The sequence below is a fragment of the Plutella xylostella genome, chromosome 30, assembly GCF_932276165.1.
Source record: "Plutella xylostella chromosome 30, ilPluXylo3.1, whole genome shotgun sequence".
In the NCBI taxonomy this organism is placed as follows: Eukaryota; Metazoa; Arthropoda; class Insecta; order Lepidoptera; family Plutellidae; genus Plutella; species Plutella xylostella.
In genome coordinates this window covers 1,878,978-1,899,815 of record NC_064010.1, presented here as the reverse complement: position 1 = coordinate 1,899,815, position 20,838 = coordinate 1,878,978, and the positions used below count along the sequence as shown (strand labels likewise).

The 20,838-nt window shown below is 37.2% G+C and overlaps 2 protein-coding genes across 10 annotated transcripts in view; one reads left to right on the top strand and one right to left on the bottom strand.

The window, feature by feature from the left end:
- Positions 1-1,228: 1,228 nt before the first annotated feature.
- Positions 1,229-16,466, bottom strand: LOC105392386 (transcriptional repressor protein YY1). 7 transcript variants are annotated; one of them, XM_048631956.1, is made up of 13 exons: positions 16,221-16,466; positions 13,775-13,874; positions 12,136-12,235; positions 9,904-9,994; positions 9,035-9,102; positions 8,676-8,749; positions 8,288-8,351; positions 7,794-7,889; positions 6,616-6,729; positions 5,002-5,103; positions 4,623-4,743; positions 2,743-2,862; positions 1,229-2,293 (listed from the first exon to the last, which is right to left on the bottom strand). In XM_048631956.1, exons 2-13 carry the CDS (start codon positions 13,853-13,855, stop codon positions 2,164-2,166), a joined length of 1,161 nt encoding a protein of 386 aa, XP_048487913.1. In that variant the 5' UTR covers positions 13,856-13,874; positions 16,221-16,466; the 3' UTR covers positions 1,229-2,163. The 7 variants fall into 7 exon arrangements, with proteins under 7 accessions (XP_048487913.1, XP_048487915.1, XP_048487912.1 ...); XM_048631958.1 differs by having other exon boundaries at positions 7,794-7,880; XM_048631955.1 differs by lacking the exon at positions 8,288-8,351 and having other exon boundaries at positions 8,612-8,749; positions 13,775-13,875; positions 16,219-16,466.
- A 305-nt stretch (positions 16,467-16,771) lies between these two features.
- The window catches only part of LOC105392385 (isocitrate dehydrogenase [NAD] subunit gamma, mitochondrial), a 28,380-nt gene continuing 24,313 nt past the window's right edge, over positions 16,772-20,838 (top strand). For 2 of the 3 annotated variants that reach the window (XM_038121534.2, XM_048632029.1), the window contains exons 1-2: positions 16,772-17,123; positions 17,895-18,009. In XM_038121534.2, the coding sequence (XP_037977462.2) occupies positions 16,885-17,123; positions 17,895-18,009 (354 nt within the window). In that variant the 5' untranslated portion in view covers positions 16,772-16,884. The remainder of the gene's footprint in view (positions 17,124-17,894; positions 18,010-20,838) is intronic. The other variant, XM_048632028.1, reaches the window with a different exon arrangement.

Sequence of the window (20,838 nt, the reverse complement as noted above, 5' to 3'; positions counted from 1 at the left end):
CTTAAAAATATATAGTCGTCTCTTTTTAACTTATTGGTGTTATCCTACGTAAAAAAGGACAACAGTAGTTTTGTCTTTGCCTAAAATTACAACATTGCGACCGGTCGCCATGTTGATTGACATCCAAACACAAGGTACTTCAGCTGTCAAACAATTTGTTTGTTTACATTTTTCAAGAAAAAAGCCGCCATTTTAATTGAAACCAAAGTTTAGGTAGGCGCATTTTTTTCGTGGATATGCCATGTCCTCTCTTTATTTTTTTGTCAAATGGAATTCACACACAAAATAATTAAATTGCCACATTGCGTAGCGGTGTAAATAGTTATTAGTTCTGACAGCTCTAAATTTCACATTTGTGGCTTCAGACATGCTACCAATATTTTAGTTATAGTACAAATAACACAACATTAGTATTTGGCATATCTATAGTACAGAATGTACAGTATTTAATACTAAGCGTAATTTTTCAGGCAGAGCGTATGATCAAAGTAGCACAGATTTTGGTACTCGTGTTGAAATAACTTTTCGATTGCCTTGCGCATACAATAACATAATATTTAAAGCATAGTTTTTAAGATTTCACTTAATTATGGTTAAACATATAAGAGGAGAAACTTATAAATGGTTTAAAATAGGAAAATATTACCCTAATGGCAGATATTAAGAAGCCAAGTCTTGACTTAAGAACTAAGTATAATTAATTGGAGTTTCTCATAAGATTATGAGATAGACAAAGATATCTTTGATAAAATCATCAAATGAAAGAATAAGCACACAAATCTACTATTTCTTTCGTTTGGATTGGTATAGCCTATTTCTATAGAGGTCTCTAATTTTGGTTTGAGAAGAAACAACAAAACACATCACTTGTGCTTCATATGATAATTATTTTATGTCATCTTTATTTTACAAATTGAAAGAACAGAGGAAAGGCTGAAAAATAATAGAAACTTTGACTGTCGAAAGAACTAGATGCCTGACATACAATAAGGCCCTGTTTCACAATGTCTGGTTAGTGGCTACCTGTAAGATAAAATACATGCTGTCACTCTCTGTAATTATTATTTTGACAGTGACAGCATGTATTTTATCTCACAGGTAGCCACTAACCAGACATTGTGAAACAGAGCATAAATGTTGTAAGGAACTGCTGAATTCTATAGGTAATAAATTCCCCACATAACTTCGATACCACTAGAACCATTTCATAGGTAAATAAAACTAAACATATTCACAATTACTATCAACTCCCTAAAAACATAAAACTGAATCAAAAAACATTCATCTCATTTTTATTTAACCAAAATAAACTTTGATTAACTTATTTTTATCCCTCTCATTCTCTGAAACCACCAAAAATGCACCACAATGGCTATATTTCCTTAAAAACTTTGAAAAGTATAAGATTCAATACGAAATTATTATTATTTGTTCTAGCTGTTATGAGCTATGAAAAGAATAATTAGTTATGCAAGTTATCAGCACATTTAAATTTTATTTTAGTGAGACATCAGCAAAGATGATGTTTTTGGTGGTAATAATGAAACGGGTGTATAATCTGTAGGTATGAATTTTACCCTAATAGTCCAAGAAGTACATACAAATATTATGTACAAATAGGTAACTTCTTATGCTAAAACACTGACTTTGTATCCTGCTTCTGAGAAAGACCTCTAACTATGTATTTTGTATTGCAGTACTATCAAAATGTCTAGCTATTCTGTTAATTAAAAATCTAGTTTGTGAAAAGTTTTTCTATTAACATTTATGGCGCTGTATAAATGTATTTGATTATTATATGCCTTGAAATATGGTAAGATAACATTTAACAGAATAGCTAGACTGATTTACTGACACAATCAACCCTAAAGACTGAACATTTCATGATCAACGCAATCCATTTCGACTTACTAACAAACAACATTTGCTAACTCAAACCAACAAATCCGCATTTCACTTTCACTATATTCGCAATTTTATCACCACTATAACTCGTCGTTTCACCATTCACTATAATCAATCCTTAACTCCACACCGAAGATTCTTAATAGGGCACTATGGTCAGTAGAATACACTAGATCACTAGATACACTGTCACTTATAAACCAACTTTACAGTCGTTTTTTTGCGTAGAAAATATCACTTAATTTGACTACTTTAAGTTCACTCGTGCGTGTAGAAGATTAGTTGTGGGTTGGAGTCGTCTGGTGACATCTCTAGTTGCACGAACTGGGGGGTGGTTCGGGCAGACTCGTAGTTTCCCCCACCGTTTCGGGATAGCGAGTTTCTTGATCTGGAAGTAAAGGTATGGGGTATGTTTTAAATTTTTAATTTAAAGGTTTGGTACTTAGGGCTCCATCGTCATTTTATGCCCTTTATAAATAAACAAGATTTTTGGAACAAGTTGTGTACTTATACCTTTTTTCACGAGGAAAGATATCTGACAGGACCCTTATTACATTCGAATAAGGGTAGTTATTGTTTGTATCAGATGTCTTTCCCCGTGAAACAAGGTATAGTGAACGATGCAACCGTGTCGGTATGTAATTTATCATCTGTCTGTGTCTAGCAGAGGATCATGGTCTAAGAAGGTTCCTTCGTTAAATGATTAAAAATTAAGAAATATATACATAAGTTTTAGTGTAGATTGAAATCAGTGTAATAAGTCCGCTATGGCCGAATGTAAATCGAATTATTTTCAGCTAAGGAGAAATACGTGTGTGTGTGTGTGTGTGTACTCACTTGGCCTTGGCGTGTGTGAGTATGTGCGACTTGAGGTTGGTGCTCTGCGCGAACTTCTTGTTGCAGCCGTCGAACGGACACACGTAGGGCCGGTCACCGGTGTGGATACGCACGTGCGTCCTGTAAGGGATAAGATTTAATTTTAATGGGAACACCCAAATATTCCGAAAAACTTTTTTCCGAATTTGATAACCCCGAATATGTAATTTACGAAATATTGCAATACCGATTTTTTTAAATACCGAATTATAATAATGACGAAAATTAGGTATAATTTCGAATATTATAATCACGAATATTGTTATTACGATTGTTAAATATACGAATGTTAAAAAATACGATTACTTTAATATACGAAAAATAAAATACCGATTTATTATAATCACGAAAAAGTCAAATCCCGATCGGAAATATGATAATTCGTGATTTTGACAAAAAAACGAAAACGTCTTTAAAACTTTAGAACCAAAACCAAAAGATAGGTGCGACGACGAGCAAAGCGAGGAGGAGCGTGTTAGGTGCACATAGATATCGAAAAACAAAGCGGAGCGCAGCGAAGCGGAGCGGAGCGTTTCAAATATACAGCAAAACAATTGCTAGGATTTTTATGGTGTTTAAACTTAAAAACCTTAGGACCTAAACCTAAAGATAGGTGCGACGACGAGCAAAGCGAGGAGGAGCGTGTTAGGTGCACATAGATATCGAAAAACAAAGCGGAGCGCAGCGAAGCGGAGCGGAGCGTTTCAAATATACAGCAAAACAATTGCTAGGATTTTTATGGTGTTTAAACTTAAAAACCTTAGGACCTAAACCTAAAGATAGGTGCGACGACGAGCAAAGCGAGGAGGAGCGTGTTAGGTGCACATAGATATCGAAAAACAAAGCGGAGCGCAGCGAAGCGGAGCGGAGCGTTTCAAATTTAGAGCAAAACAATTGCTAGGATTTTTATGGTGTTTAAACTTAAAAACCTTAGGACCTAAACCTAAAGATAGGTGCGACGACGAGCAAAGCGAGGAGGAGCGTATTAGGTGCACATAGATATCGAAAAACAAAGCGGAGCGTTTCACATAATATAGCTTAAAAAATATTGTTTTTATACGCATTATGCTGCATAATTCATATAACCATTTCTTGTTAACTAATTAACATTCGGGAATTTGTATTTTCGGAATATTAAAACTTCGGGATTCGTAATTTTAACAATTCGATATAATAAAAAATTGTACTTTTGAAACATCGAAATAATAATATTCGGAAAATTGACTTTCGTCATTTTAATAAATATGTTGTTTGAAATTTCGTTTATAAACTATTCGTGATTTTCGTTATTCGGAAACTTAAAATTCGGGATTGTGAATTATTCGGAACTATGAAATTCGAAATTTTAAAAATCGTTATTTTCATATTCGTAAAAAAGTAATTCGGAATTATGTAGTGTACCCAATTTTAATTATACAGTTAACAACAATACACTCTTATATGATAATGGTGCCGTAAAATGCTATTGCGCATGGCTATTATTCTCCACTGCAATATATCCTAATATGGTACATTATACAGTTAACCGAATTAAGTACTTCACCCACTCACTTCAGAACTATCATAACCCAACAGCCATCAGTCCATCAGCCAGTGTGATTGGCTCACTACCACTTATGTTTACAGACTCATGTCTAGTGGAGCTCAATCTACCTGAAGTTGAACTCTCTCCTGGTGTTGACAATACAGTGTGATGTGTGGTCATGTCTCATAGCCCGCAGTGTACCATCTCTCGTGGTCCGTAATGTACCTGAGGTTGAAGGCCAGTGAGAAGCACTGTGGTCATGTCTAATAGCCCGCACTGCACCATCTATAGCCATCTCTAGTGAACTGCACTGTACCTGAGGTTGAAGTCCAGTGAGAAGCGCTTGCCGCAGCCCTCGAAGGTGCACTGGAACGGCTTCTCCCCGGTGTGCACCAGCTGATGGCGCTTCAGCTTCGAGCTCTCCACAAAGGCTTTGCCTGGAAAACAAAATGTAACAGATTAAAAAGGGTTTCGCTGTGGTATAGTTAGCCATAAGGTAGTGACTCAGGGGCTTATTTCTATTCTATGTGGGGTACCTGCACCTGGTTCTCTTGAATGGAACCGTTGACAATATCTCCTAGGTCTAAACCCCCTTGCTAAGATTGCTGTTGGTCCACTGCTGGTTGAGTGAGGGCTATATACCTGCGCTGTATGTATTACATAATCTACTATATACTATAGCAGTAAATACGTACCGCACTCGGCGCACACGTGCACGCGCGGCCCGTGCGTGTGCAGGTGCTTGCGCATGGCCGAGTTGTCGCGGAACATCTTGGTGCAGCCCTTGTGTGGGCACGCTGGAATTGAAACATGAGGTGTTGTTAGATGACATTCTTGTTTGTTTGTTTCAGAGTCATTAGAATTTGGGCTTGATGAGGACAGGATTATACAAAACTTAATTAAACACATGCAACCAGAACGCTATTTTTAATTCGAAAATAGTACTTATTTAAAGTGGAGTGGCACATCCTTCAGTCCATTAAGTAAATTCTCGGTCCTTCTTAATTACATCCGGTTATTTGTAGAAGTTTCATAGAGGATGAAGGAAGAGACTTTTGGTGTAAGTTATTGGGGTTCCGCTCATCTGGCATAATCTTTATTGACCAAAACTCATTTCGCATAACTCGTATGGTCTAAACTTTCTTGGCCGAACCATCACTTTGCCAAGACTTATGTGGCATAAGGCTCGTTTCGTCTAAAACTCTTTAGGCACAATCTTTAAACACATAAGTTTCGTTTGCTCAAATTTATGTTCGTCTATACCTATGTATAATCTTGTTTCTCCTAATCCTAATCTTAATAAATAATATATTAAGTATGTAGTAAATGTACAAATTGTGGTATTTTTCTCCTACATCCCGAAAATCACGATATTGTATGGTCAAAAAATCGAAAGTTAACGACCAATATAATTATTACAAACCCCATGAGATCGAAACCTAAAAATAGGTGCGACGACGAGCAAAGCGAGGAGGAGCGTGTTAGGTGCACATATTCATCAAAACCAAAGCGGAGCGCAGCGAAGCGGAGCGGAGCGTTTTCCAAACAGCGGAAACAATACAAGGCACCAGTTTGCGCTATGTAGGGAGACGCTCCGTCAAAGTTAAAGCCAAACGAATATTATTACTTTGTATAAACCTATGCCATAGCATTATTAGGCTATTCAAGATTTGGCCATACCATTATTAGGCTAAACAATGTTATGCGAAATAACTTTTTACTAAACGAGATTTATGCCATACGATTTTCGGCGTAACGAGACTTTGACCAAACGTTACTATGCAATACGAGATTAGGCAAAAAAATCTTATGCCAAAAAAGGTAGAACCAAGTTATTGAGTTAATTTAAAGGAGAAGGGGGAAAAAATTATGGGACCCCCTACCCACATACCAATAAAGACCAGACGTATGTCATTAGAAAGCTCTTTTCATGACTGTCATTTGTTATTATGGGGGTTAGTCTCAATTCGTTGTTAGATAAATGTTATGAACTGGCCTTGAGTTGTATGACGCGTTAAAGTAACAGAAGAAGAACTCAGCTTATCCTCTTCATCGCAGTATATGAATCTTATACCGATAATTATCATTTAAGAAACTATAACTTTTTCCCCACGACGAATTGAGACTAGACCCAAATTTAATATCAAATTACAGACATGAAAAGAGCTTTCTAACGGTATAATATCTGATCGTTATTGGTCGTAGGGTACATTCCGTCCCTTATCCTTTCTCAAAAAATCATTTTTAACGCTACAAACAGTAATTATAAGAGTGTAAGAAGTAAGTAAGTAGATAAAAAGGTGAATTACAGTGCGAATTACCGATAGTTCTGTCCGAGGACTCCGGGGAGGGCTTCTTGAGCCGGATCTTGTGGCCCGGCCGCGCGAACTCCGCTAACTGCTTCGGGTCGGACAGGTCTAGACCTAGAGTTTAGAGAGGTAAGGTTGAATATTGATTGAGGAAATTAGATGATTCGGCTAGCTAGCCGATTCAAGGTCTAAATCAGCTGATTTGGGCTGCAAAGATCTACACCTAGAATGTGGAGAGGTAAGGTTTATTATATTGATTGTGGAAGATAGAGGAGTAGCGGTTCGGCTAGTTGTTTCGGGTCAGAGGGGTGTAGACCTAGAATGAAGAGAAGTAAGGTTGAATATTGATTGTAGAATAGAAAAGTCGGCTAGTTGCTCTGGGTTGCAGAGGTCTAGGCCTAGAGTTTAGAAAGGTAAGGTTAATTATGGGCTGTAGAATATTTAGGAACTTGGCTCAATACTTCGGTCGGAGAGGTCTAGACCTAGAATTTAGAGAGGTAAGCTTGATAATTGATTGTGGAATAGAGAAGTCGGCTAGCTGATTTGGGTTGCAGAGATCTAGACATAGAATGTACAGAGGTAAAATTGATTATTGATTGTGGAAGATAGAGGAGTAGGGATTCGGCTAGATGATTCGGGTGAGAGGTCTAGACCTAGAATGTAGACACATAATGTTGACTATTGGATAACATCTTTCTGTGCAATTAAAATTTTCATGATAATGCTGAAAAAAACACATATTTGTATACCACCTTGTTAAGATGATTATTACAGACATGTTTTGTCGTATACGTCGAATAAAAACTGATCTGTAGAACGGGTCTGCTGGGTTAATCAACTATAGTTACCCATATAATAAGCGTATTTTTATCTATAGTTATTCGATAGTCAATAGAATTTCATAAATATGAATGTCAATAGAATTTTATAAATATGATTGAATACATGCACTTTTTTCCTTATTAAAACATATTTACAAAAACCGGTTATGAACTCCGGGAATTATCTTAACCATTTGTCATTTAGGTTTTCACAAAGACGAAATTGTACTTAAGCTCAGGTATTAACTCATTTTTGAAATTATATTTGATTGACAATGGGACTTCCATAGATTTTTATGTAAAACCTGTACAAGACGTGACTTTTCATTATATCCAAAAACGTATACTCATACTCACCGGGCATAGCGTCCCCGGACAGTATGTTCTTCTTGCCGGTCATGTACTCCGTGTAGTCGGGATCAGGTTCCGGGTTCGATCCGTCGTCTGAAACAACTGGACACGCTTTATTATACATTCCACACATGGGACGCCCTCAGACTGGACTAGAGGGCTTAGATAGATAAGGTTGTATGAAGAAGCCTGAAGACAGAGTGCAATGACAAAATAATGTCCAGCAGTAGATTTTAGGCGTAAGCGAAGACCTGCTTTCGGTTTCCATCATCTCTAAGCCTTATAGTTCAGACACAAAGGTCATGGTGACTCATTTATGTTAAAATTAAATAGTAGTGGACCAAGCATACTGCCTTGTGGCACACCAGAGTTATTATGCAGAGAAGCTTACATAATTTATGTTTTTCTGTCTCAAATCTTCGTCAAACTTCTCGCATGCCGCAATGCTTTTAGAGACTATGTTATATAATTTTTTATTGCTATTTTTGTTGAAAACTGACCTGTATCGTCCCCAGTGGCCCACATGGTGACACTAAACTCCCCCTCCATGGTCTTGATCTGCACCTGCTTCTGCTCCCATCACCCCTGATCCTATACCTTCCATATAATACGCGCATAAACGTCTATTTGATTCGTCGAGGCACAAATAGAATAGTACTGGACCAAGCATACTACCTTGCGGCACGCCAGAGTTATTTTGCAGAGATTCTCATTTAAATTACGTTTTATTCCTCTAAACCACCGACAAACTTTAGCCGCATGCCGCATAACCTTTAGATACTATGTTATATCTGAATTTATTGGTAAATTAGTTTAAATCTGACCTGTATCGTCACCCGTGGCCCACATGGTGACGCTGAACTCTCCCTCCATGGTCTTGATCTGCACCTGCTTCTGCTCCCAGCGCCGCGCCGCCGCGCGCCCGCCGCCTATGCCCTCCATCACGCCCATTGGGACTTCGCCTGGAATGATATATAATAATTATTTACTTACTTGCTATACATAAACATATGTTTACAGTATATAAGGTGCCCCTGGTTCGTAAACTAGGGTGACCTGTGCGTCAGGAACCAGTTCCTTCCAATCGTATGCTACGTATTAAAATATAAATTATCGCCGTTTCTAAAGGCAATTTAAAAGTCAGCACTGTAGTTTTTGTTTGGCAGATACTTTGGAACCAAAAGGTGCCATAAAATATTTTCTAAGGCTGGAATTTTTACTAAAAACACTGGAGGATTAGAACTTACCGATTGGCATTAGATGCTGTATGCTACTGGTGCTATTATTGGTAGAGCCTCGAGGCCTGCCACGCCCTCTGGTGAAACAAAAACATTACCAGTTAGAACATTTATGTGTATTGTGAGTATGTGCGTCGAAGTTTGTCAGATAGGATACACAAAATCTTAATTTTCGTTACCAGAAAGATAAAATCTTCACAGTAAATATGAGCCCGCTATTTCTCTGTTGTGGCTAATTTACTCGAACTAATATACTAAATGCTATTATTTAAACTGCATTCATTCTTGCTTGGCACAAAACGTAAACGAACTCAGTGTGTCTTTTTATTTAAATTTATTTATAAACTATAGGTTTTAAAATAAAACATAAAAACTTCTCCAAGTTCTTGTAATGTAGCTCACTGTCACAGAACCATTAGGGTCCATTCTTACAGACTGTCTGCGGAGGGTACATATCTCTATTCTATTCTGAGAGGGGGCGAAGTACGTGGCTCTCTCGAGTGGAACCTTTGTACATATCCGGATATACTGGAGCAGCAAGCCTGAGTGTTGCAATAGCTGAGATAGGCACTCTGTCGGTCCAAGAATCCTAACTAATATTATAAATGCGAAAGTAACTGTGTCTGTCTGTCTGTTTGTTACCCTTTCACGCCAAAACTACTGATCAGATTTTATGAAATTTGGTATACATACGGTCTAGACCCTGGGAAAGAAAATAGGCTACTTTTTATCACGGAATTCACACGGAAAAACTTTTTAAGGCGAAGCGAAGCTCGCGGGAACAGCTAGTAGTACATATATCTCTATTGCATATATGGGCCTTAGTTGCCTGAGAATAAATCAATATTATTATTATTATTATTGCTGAGTGTACATACCGGCTGGTGGCGGGCGCGGGGTACACGGGCTCGTACGGGTTGTCCAGCGCCTCCTCGGACATGCCCGGCAGGATCACCTGCTCGCTGCCCACTGGAGAAGAGAGTATACAGGGTGTTAAATATGTGTAAGTAAGCCAAATGCGGGACTGAAAGCGTCACCCTAGTCAGGTGTTGTTTAGCCACATTATTTTAACACATTGATGGACACTAGATTAACGGTCAAACTCATAAAAACGCACAACATTTTTGTATGGGAATTGTGTGATGATCTGCTGGTGCACATGCCGCCACACTGCCTAGGCGCAGTAAAGAAATCACGACGTCGATGACCGTTGTGTGCGTGTGAGTTCACACTTTTTTCTGTATGAAAAATTATTGCTGTGTGAAAAAAAGGTACTCTGGGTGCACATATAACTTTGAAATCCTTCCAAATAAAGCACAACAAGATGGTCTTCATACAAACTCTAGGTAAAACAGGACTGCATTGACCGTTGTTGAAATAATTAGAAAAAGAGCGGGGACTGCATTCGACGTTGTGATTTTTTTCTAAAAGTGTGGAGGACATCAAATGCAGTCAGTGTCCGTCAGTGGGTTAATATATGTGCAATAAATTCTGAACCCCTACGTAACCACGATACTCGACTAATATTTGGGAATTATGATTTTATGAATGGATTCGGAGCAATTCCTTGCTGCAATAGACCAATGCCATGCATTCACTGGCACGGTTTTGTCATATTCTACCTGCGCCTCAACCCGCATCTTCAAGGTTCCTTTATACAGGGTGACTTTTTAGTCAGTAACGAAATTGTAATATAACATTCCTTGGTTAAAAATATAACTTACGTGTATTTTCTTTCAGTACCCTTTAGTACTAAAATTATAAGATATTGGCACTCAAAGTTTTCTCCAGAAAACCAAGACTCATGGTCACCGTGCGCGAGTAGCGCGTCTGGCCACGCCCACTTGTCTGTCTGTTACTCTTTCACGCCCAAAACTACTGAACGGATTTGAATGAAATTTGGTATACAGATGGTCTCGTCCTTGAAAAAGAACATAGGCTACTTTTTATCGCGGAATTCCCACACGAAAACTATTTAAGGCGAAGCCAAGCTCGCGGGAACAGCTAGTTTCAAATAAATTCATAAGTTGCTCAATGATTTTCCCCATACTTTCAAGGGGTTAGAACCGTCAAATTGCAATAAAAAATCCAAATCCAAGGGGACCTTACCGCAACACCGTAATTAGCACGTACACTTCCTCAATCACTGTAAGTGATGAACAATTGATGAAGTATCAAATTGTTCGAAGTGGAGTCCCTTCTACACATCTACACAAAGTATGGCAGCACGTCACAACACTTTCAACTCATTGTATTTTAATTTATTTAACACCACAATGTAATTTTTCACTTCCTCGAAAGCGACAATTATCTTATTTCTGAGGTCTGCGAGATTTTGGGACTCTTCAACATACCTACTCCTACTCTTGGTTAGAATACATTTAGCACACACACACAAACACAACACAAGTCGGCCCGGGGTGCGCGCGCGTTGAAAGAAAAAAGGTTTTTGAGTAAACAGAGACACGTGTGACGCGGCGGTGCGCAGGCGACTGACGTCAGATCGATGACGCATTACCCATTAGCGGCGGCATCCTTTGCAAAATGAAGCTCCGCCCCTTTCTCACGCTAAACGAGAGTTTATTGGTTTATGGCGGCAATAAGGTCTAATTTCGGCTTTGTTTGTTTCGTGAGAAACCTATCGCTTTTAACATTTATTGCTCAGTGACTCAGTGACCATATTTTACCAATATTTCGGGATACAAAAAAAATAAATCATGAAAAATTTACCTACTAATTTTTTCATTGAAATCGACTCTATTGTACATACCTAACTCATGGAAAAAATTTCGGTAGTGACTAAAAAGTCACCCTGTAGAATTTATTCTATACATTGGTCTGTGACATGGTTCCTACTTCCTAGTGCAATCAGAGGACTCGTGTATACAGTGGACTCTCACCCTCCTCGAGATGGTGCATGCCGATGACCTGCTCCTCCACCTCCTCGTACTAATCGTCTAAAGCACACTGATAAAATTGCACCCCGTACGTATATGTAATGGCTGGATGAGGACGGCCGAGGACCGAGTGTTGTGGCGCTCCTTGGGAGAGGCCTATGCCGCCTATGACCAGCAGTGGACGATTGCTGACGATGATGATGATGGTCTCACCTTCCTCGAGATGGTGCATGCCGATGACCTGCTCCTCCACCTCCTCGTACTGGTCGTCTGTTATGTACTCCTCGTACTGGGACGCCTCGATCTCTTCGTACTGGAACAGAATATTCACTTATACAGGGTGTTTATGACAAACAAGTCACTATATTACACATTTACGACAGTCGAATGGCGTAGTGGTTAGTGGCCGTGGCTACTGAGCCGAAGGTCCCGGGTTCGATTCCCGGCTGGGGCAGACATTTGTTTAAAGACATATATATTTGTACTCGGGTCTTGGGTGTTGATATTTATATTTAATATGTATCTATCTATGTATTTGTGTAGATATATCAGCTGTCCGATACCCATAACACAGGCTCTACCTAGCTTGGGGTCGGATGGCCGTGTGTGAGATGTACCCACATTTTTAATTTTTTTTTATTTATTTGTAGAAGACGGCGACCGATACTGCACCATCTTGTAGCATGGCAACGATAGCATCCAGCTGCCGCTTCACGGGTTAGTTATCGACGTAGATAAACATCACTATATTATCTCGATTTGCAACAAATACGGAGCTGTGATTGGTGGAACGCGAATTTAACTACTTTACCAACATCGATAACGGACCTGTGTAGCAGCCGCAGCCCGCTGCGTCGATCTGCTTATGGCTGTCAACCAAATCTCTACTCTTAACTACTCTACTAAAATCTTATACTTCGGGTGTAGAAACTGGCCATTAGAAAAAAAACCGGTAGTTTTCGGATAAGGAAAGCCTGAAGAGATACCTATTTCCAGCAGATAACAAAATAGACTGATGATGGTGACATGATTTTGCATAGCTTAACTTAGCTAATGGTTAGAAAATGAAAATTAATTTTTGATATTTTAGTTTCGCGAAACCAAGAAAAATGGATCTGTAGAAATAGGTACTTTAAAGAAAACATCTTCTTAACCAATACCAGCTGTGGTAACATTGCTATTGTGAATCTATTATAATATTTATGGCACAATAACAACTCTGAATTTTAGGAAAAAAACATACTGCTCCAATTTGGAATGTTGAATGGTAAAGAAATGGGCCACACTGATGTAATATTGGGTGTATATCTGCTATTCCAATAGCGTGAATACTGCAGGAATAAGTATACAATCATCATCAGCAATGATAGGACTAAAGACATACCGATTAATGCCGCAAAAAAATACTGTGGTAGGTAGCTACTTAATTAAGTTTACGGTTCATCTCTCTCTTAATAGAATTTATGTTTATTCTATTCTATTCAGAGAGGGCGCGAAGCTCCTGCACGTGGCTCTCTCAAGTGGAACCTTTGTACATATCCCCTTAATTTCAGCTCATCCAGCCTAGCTCCCGAGTAAACTGGAGCAGCAAGCCTGGGTGTTGCAATAGCTGAGGTAGGCGCTCTGTTGGTCCAAGAATAGATAATCTCGTCTCTGTTGTAGATGTACAAGCTACAGAATTTGTTCAATTGTCTCATCCGCTTCCTTACAAGTCCTAACATATAACACATAACACAAAAACGAAGCAATCTCTACCAGTCAACCTATACTGACGATGATGATGGTAAATTCCTTACACTTTGAGCTTTATGTCCCTTATGAGGGATCCCAGGACCTGATGATGATGACTCACCTTGACCCCAACCTGGTGGTCGTCGATCTCCACCATGTGAGTGCCCACCTCCACCTCGCACATGATCTCCTGGTTCATCATCTTCACCAATGATGATGACCTGGTGAAGAGGAGAGGTTCGGTTATTGTATAGTTGTTGGTTGTGTTATAGATATGAGTGTTATACTGAGTTGCAGAAAGGGACTTAAGCTTATGTCGACATTAAATGTATAGCTGCCTTGCTTTGACAGTATAGGAACAGAAAGAAACAGACATAGATTTAATGCTGAAGATTTAAATAAGAAACATATAAGTATAAGTTGATTAGCTTAATCTTATTGCTTAATATTGTAACATCTTCTAAAGCTGCAGCCCAGTATACTACCGGATATTTTTTTCTTTTACTGGTAGCCCTAAATGACTGATGAAGAGTAGGATGCAAAAGTTTTGCTAGTATATGACAAAGAATAGGTAGGTAGGTACTTAATTTTTCGCCAAATAAACACCTGAACCTGTTGATAGACACTGTGCTTTTCTAATGCAATAAGTTTATCCTAATAATTATACAAAGGAACTGAGAACTTATATAAAAGAAGTGTTATTTGCTGCATTCACAGTCACATTTTAAAAATGATTTTATTTCAGAAGATGTATCTAAATACTAGTACTAAGTACCTACAAGTGTAAGTACAAATTATTCCAGTATTCCCATGGGGAACCCTTTCTAATGCAATGTAAAGGTTGCTATGAAAAGCTTAACATCATAAATCTGTAGTATTATCACATTTGTGTAAACTATAATTAGTGCTTAGTTATAATTTTTGTTCTTGGGCAAGATTACATGAATAGGTGTGCCTCACTTACAATAGCACTATTGTGCAACTTATGCACTATGCATACTGGGCATTGTATGAATAAGTTATTGATAGCTAAGTTAAGAATGTTGGTTTAATCATCATTTTGAAAGTTGTAGGTTTTTAGGTAGAATAGGTTGTATGTAACTAAATTTTATTGATTTAAATATTATAACATAATTATTATTAACCCTTTGACATCCAAGACTTTTATTCATTCCCACATTATTTGGCACATATCTAGTCCATGATCAGGGCCTCTAATACAAGTTTTGCAATTTATGTAAACAAAAAAAGTTTTTGTTTTCTTCTGTCATCTGCATACATTATGTGTCAAAAGTCTCATGATAGTTTCTGCTAGAAGCGCCACTTTGTATGTCAGAAACTTTTATTGTTTTCGACGAACTATCAAACATACTAGACTTTCAAAGTGTTAAGTTGTATGTATGAATAGTGTGTGTGGTTTGCTTATATATACAAGCCTATTTAAGAGTGTGTTTATCACCTTTGATGACTAACATTAGAGCGAAAATTAAGTTTGTCACTATGTTGAGCGGATTAGCCAGTCAGATCAGTTTGTCAGTCAATGGCCACCCGGGGTGCATGTAAGGTACAGTTTATATTAATACCTTACGTTTTCACAACAACGCAAGAGTTAAATTTGATGAAAAAGATGATGTGCGGTGATATGGTGCTCCTTGCGAGAGAACTGGCCAAATAATAATAATGTTTTTTGGTGATGTAATTTTTTTGGATAAGTATCTTTGTCACCCAAAAGACAAATTATGATTAGAAATATATGAAGTGTACAACTTTTAAATTAAGGAAAACATAAAAAAAAAAACATGAATACAGGAAATATTAGACCTAACTGTCCTCTACACTTGTAATGAAAGACTATTGTTTATGTATTTAATTACTTATTTATAATTCCATTTGAATGTAAATATCAAAATGATAAACAATACAACTGATAATTAACACATCATTACAAAGTATTACTTATGCAGAGCCAGATAAGATACAAAATCGCATGCTCAAAGCGCAGGCCAAGAATACTCTTCAAATAGTTAATTCAGTATTGGTAACAGTTATTTATGATGATAATTAATAGCTAAGTTCATTAAAGTGCCAAAACAGCATTTAGACACGAAATCAGCAGTTCATTTCTATACACAGTTAGCGAAAAACAATCGCTACAAAAAGCCTGTAGGTGACATAGGCGTAGGTGAAATTCGTAACTATTTTACGGGCAAATTCAATCAAGTTACAGCAATCTATTGTGGCGATTGTAGAAAGAATATCAGCTTTGTACTGTAACATGTATGTAAAGTGCGATTATACGGCATAGAAGGCTGCATTGTACTAGAAAAACAAGTTTAGAATCTCACGGGCGACGGGCAAAAGTGTACGCGGCCGGCGTATAATTCAAGCCGATTTTTTTGGATGAAATAGAAAACGACCACGCCAACCGATTGTCGGACGGATTCTTCGGGAAATGACCTTCATCCCGTTGGTCTTTCACGGTCTATCGACATGTAATTTCACTGTAAATACTAAACACTTGTTAATAAGTGTCAAACGAAAGTACTTTTTAGGTGGAAATCGTTTACCTTTATTTATCTTCTAACAAAAGCTGCACGGCCCCCAGTAGACAAATATGGGCTGCTGCGTAGGCACAGAGTTTTTCCACGATATATTTACCACACTTTGTGCACCAGACTTCAGTGAAAAAAAGTTCGATATTTAGGCTCAAAAATATTTGAAAATTACGCGAAAATGTTTATAAAATATGTCCGACTAAACATGGCGTCCAAAGATGTCCGACCAAATTCAATATGGCGAAGCAAAATGGACGCCAGCTTCAAGAAAATTATGAAGGTAAAGCTGTCATACACGGGACTTGAAAATATTTATAGCTAAGCAGATGTTGCCATATAACAAAAATATTATTTTGTTAAATTTTTACACAGCAGGTTATTACAAACTAATATTACTCTTCTTGCATTTGCAATAAATTCAATAATTTATGTTCATAATAGTTCATATCCAATATTAAAAATTAATACCGGATAGAGTTAAATTTCGAATAATAATTTTATTCATGCGTGCTTACTTTACCTTTACACCAGCGCCACCTATTCTCAAACTTTGACAGATGAGCGCCATCTGACGGTGGAAATTCTCTCTAATTTCCATCTTCCTTTTCCTGTGATTATTCAACAGCTGTATTTTCTGAAAATAAACTTTTTCAGCCAAATCTGAGAGGAAAACAGGATGGCAGTGAGGTTACTATCAAAACTGAAGGTTCTGCCTGAAGTGCGGGGTGTGACGTTCGCGACCGCGGCGCCAGCGACCGCAACCCTCTCAGATTTCGATGCCCAGCACAAAACCCCAGTGGTCAGGAAACAGGCGATAATTCCAGTGGCTCACTATGGAGGACGTCACCTGGTCACCATGCTGCCTGGCGGCGGCATCGGCCCCGAGTGCATGGGACACGTTAGAGACATTTTCAAGTAAGTTTCAGAACTGAACATTTTATTGGTTAGATTTGGGATTGTTGCTTCTATATCCATGTTCATACTTACTAAATATGGACTAGACCTTGGCATTTCATTAGTAAAAATATGTAAATTGAATTTCAGTCATGAGATGAAGTTAAATAATAATAAAATCAGTTGGTGTTATATTATAATCTGTACTGATTTTTATCAAGTATACCTATTTACTTTTTAGATAAATATCCTGCAGTAGTAATGCCGTCACAGAATGATAAAAGTTTGCTTGTGATAGTCTAGACATAGATATCATCTTCATTCCAATACCTACTTCTAATTAGTTTCTAATGAGCTCATAATATCTGCATTGTTTACATAAATCTTGTATCTTATATGCCAAGAATTCTATATTATATTTATAGCTTAGTTGTAGTGCAGTAAAATCTTTTAGTGAGCTCTCACACTTTTGTGAGTAATTAAAAGCTTATTAAAATAAATACAATCCTTTGTCAAGGTTATACAGGGTGTTATGTTCCTTTTATTAAGATACTCACTAAATTAACTAGACAAAAGTTATACTCATGATTGATCTTTTGATTGGCAGTAAAACCTAACCTTTTTTTCACATAGGGTTTGATTTGTTGAGCGCCCATGCAAAAATGCACAAATAGTAAGTAGGTATTTTGTACAGTATGGCAGATATCTCTAAAGCAGAGTATACTAAACCTTTGCTTGCACTGTTGTTGGATGAAATTAGATGCTCAGCATTACTTACTTTGAATTTTTCAGATACGTAGGAGCCCCCATCGACTTTGAACGAGTGGACATCGACCCAACGAAGGACAATGACGATGATGTGCAGTACGCCATCACCACTATCAAGAGAAACGGTGTTGCTATCAAGGTATGTTAAGGGTCTGCAAGGGGGAATCGAGGGTTGGCATTGTCATAGAATTATGTAGTAAACGATGCTCTACAACCTTGAAAAAAATCACACAGGTAGCCAAAGAGTCTAGCTAGGTGCTGAATGATTCGAATTCAAGTAAATGATTATGGATAACTGTAAATAAAATTCAGAATATGACGAAAAACCAGAAAATCACACTCCCGTATTGTAACAACTTTGTCGTAATTATTAAGAATTTTCATATGATTTTTATCATATTATAAAGTTAAAGGCTTGGACTAGGCGCTAAATACCTTGTTTTTTAATAAACACACACTTATTTTGTGTAAATTAATCCCAAACTTGAGCAATTTTTTTCCCTCAAATCTTCATACAAATATCTATGGCAGCTTTCTGTGTTATAAAATCATAAACACAAGTGACGTTTGACTCAGTTGGCCGCTGGCCTCCAAAGAAGGGTCACGTCGGTTTAGGCAGCACTGACAGCTCGCGATCTTATCGTGTACAGATACAAAATCACTGCACATTGGTTGTCATTGCACTTTTTCAACTTTTATGACACCAACATAATTTGATTTGAAATTGAGGAAGCATAATTCTTCCAGTATATTCAATACATTAAATTAAATTAGATAGTGTACAATATTCTCGTGACATTACAGTCTCGTAAAGGTCTGATGAGGAGCAGGAATATAGCGAATGGATCTAAGTGATGACAATACGCACGAACATTAGGTTAGGGATCAAAAATACAGTCTCTTGGTGCTGGTTGAGGTATGGTCTCGTGAGGATCTGATGAGGGCAGTAACACGGTGGTGGCTCAATTTTATTTCAAAGATGTTAATAGCTAAAGGCATCGAGTTTAGGCTATTAAGTATGTTTTTCAGAGAGAGAGAAAGAGATTTTATTTTTCCTCTGGATGTGATAGGTTTACTGGGTTTACTAAGTTCATTCTGTTAATGGCATCAAGTTGTTATATGTTTATAAGTAATAATTATTTATTAACAAAATGCTGTTGGTTCTCCACGAAAATGTAAAAATAAAAATAAAATAAATAAAAATAAATTCGTAACGTAAAATTGTCAATGACGGAATTTCTTCTATAGACAGTAGCCACAAAAAAAACAAACGATAGATGGCGTGATTTGAAGATAAAGATACATTTATTCGACACATAGACAGCAACAACAAAAAAAATACAGATTTAAAGAAAAGAAACACATACTTATACAAAACAACAAAGAAAAAAAAGAATACACATCAAAATAACTGGAAAAAATATAAGCCCCAATTTACTTGTGTGGGACAGGGAGTACCATAATATTTTTTTTGGGGTACTCCCCATCTATGCGAAATATCAGCTTGATATCTTTACCCGTTTCTGAGAAAAAGGGCGGTGACAGACAGTCAGTCAGACAGACGGACAACAAAGAGATCCTATAACGGTTGCTTTTTTTCTTTTGACGTTCGAAACCCTAAAATTAAGTAAAAATATTATGCTGCTACCAAAAAATGTACTTAAAGGTATTGAAAAAGCGGTATACAGGGTTATTGATAAGTAGACCTGATCCTTTCAGGAGATGATAGAGGAAGGCATTTCCAGTCGATTATACCCTATAATGCATTATCCGAAACTTAACCATTTCTAAGATATTTAATATTTAAATATTTTTTGAATTTTTGCCAAAATTTTATGTTTAAAACCGAAAATAAAAAAAACTAGCCATATTTCAATCCTTTTTTTGTTTGTTTTGAATTAGTAACATCTTAATAAACTTATTAAAATAATCAAATGTGCATTATTTGACTTAAATTAGACACAATACCTCAAAATAGATGAACATTTTTTAAAAATATTCAAAACCTAAAAAGAAATAAGTTAAATTAAAAAAGAATTTCATACAACAATTTTTTGTGCACTTCAGCTTAAAAACATTGTCAACTTATAAGCTTTCAAATGAGATATTTTAATATCAAATCGATTTAGGTATCACCAAGATATGGCCAAAACAATCAGAAAAGGTGGACAAAATTCAACAGAAAAACTAACAAAATTAGCGCAATTTAAAGGTAAAAAGTGTGATGGTTTTCAGTCCTGTTCACTTTAGTATGGAAACCCCTGTTGAGTTTTCTTGACAAGTCCCAATGTTAATGGAAAGTATCGTAGGCGGGGACCAGCAGAGGGTTCACCATTTAGCTGAATGTTACTTAGAAAACGGCCTTGAGTGGCGGTCAAGTTGTTCCCCGCCTGCGATACTTTCCATTAACATTGGGACTTGTTTTCATGTTTTTAGCGTACAGTCGGGTTTTTCGTTTGTTTATAATTGTATTTTTTTATTTGTAAATTTTTAGTTGTTTTTATTTTATGAAATTTTACGTCAGTAGTTCATGATCATTTTTTATTTCAATAATTTTGGTGTTGTTATTTAAATACCTTCAATATGCATATTTTTGTAATGTGAAAATCAAGCCCTTACATTTGATACCTTACACGGCAAAGTTGAATTATAATTTTTTCGATCATCACGTTATGTCCTCTAGAGGGCGCTATGTACATTTTAATGGAACGTCACATAGCCTATAACCATCGCGCCATCAATACGCTTCTAACAATACCTCATACATCAAAATAGAAACTTTGTTGGACATGTGACTTTTTACCATGGAAAACGAATATTTTTTTTCACGAATTTGCAAATCTTGTAGAACAAAAGTTGTCCAGAATGACTCCTTGAGTCATCCCCTTTTGGCTTAGTATAGCCCTTTTGCGACACTATGTATTTACTTTGCTTTGTCGTTGGGGTTCAGTTGGCTAGAGGATGCCCG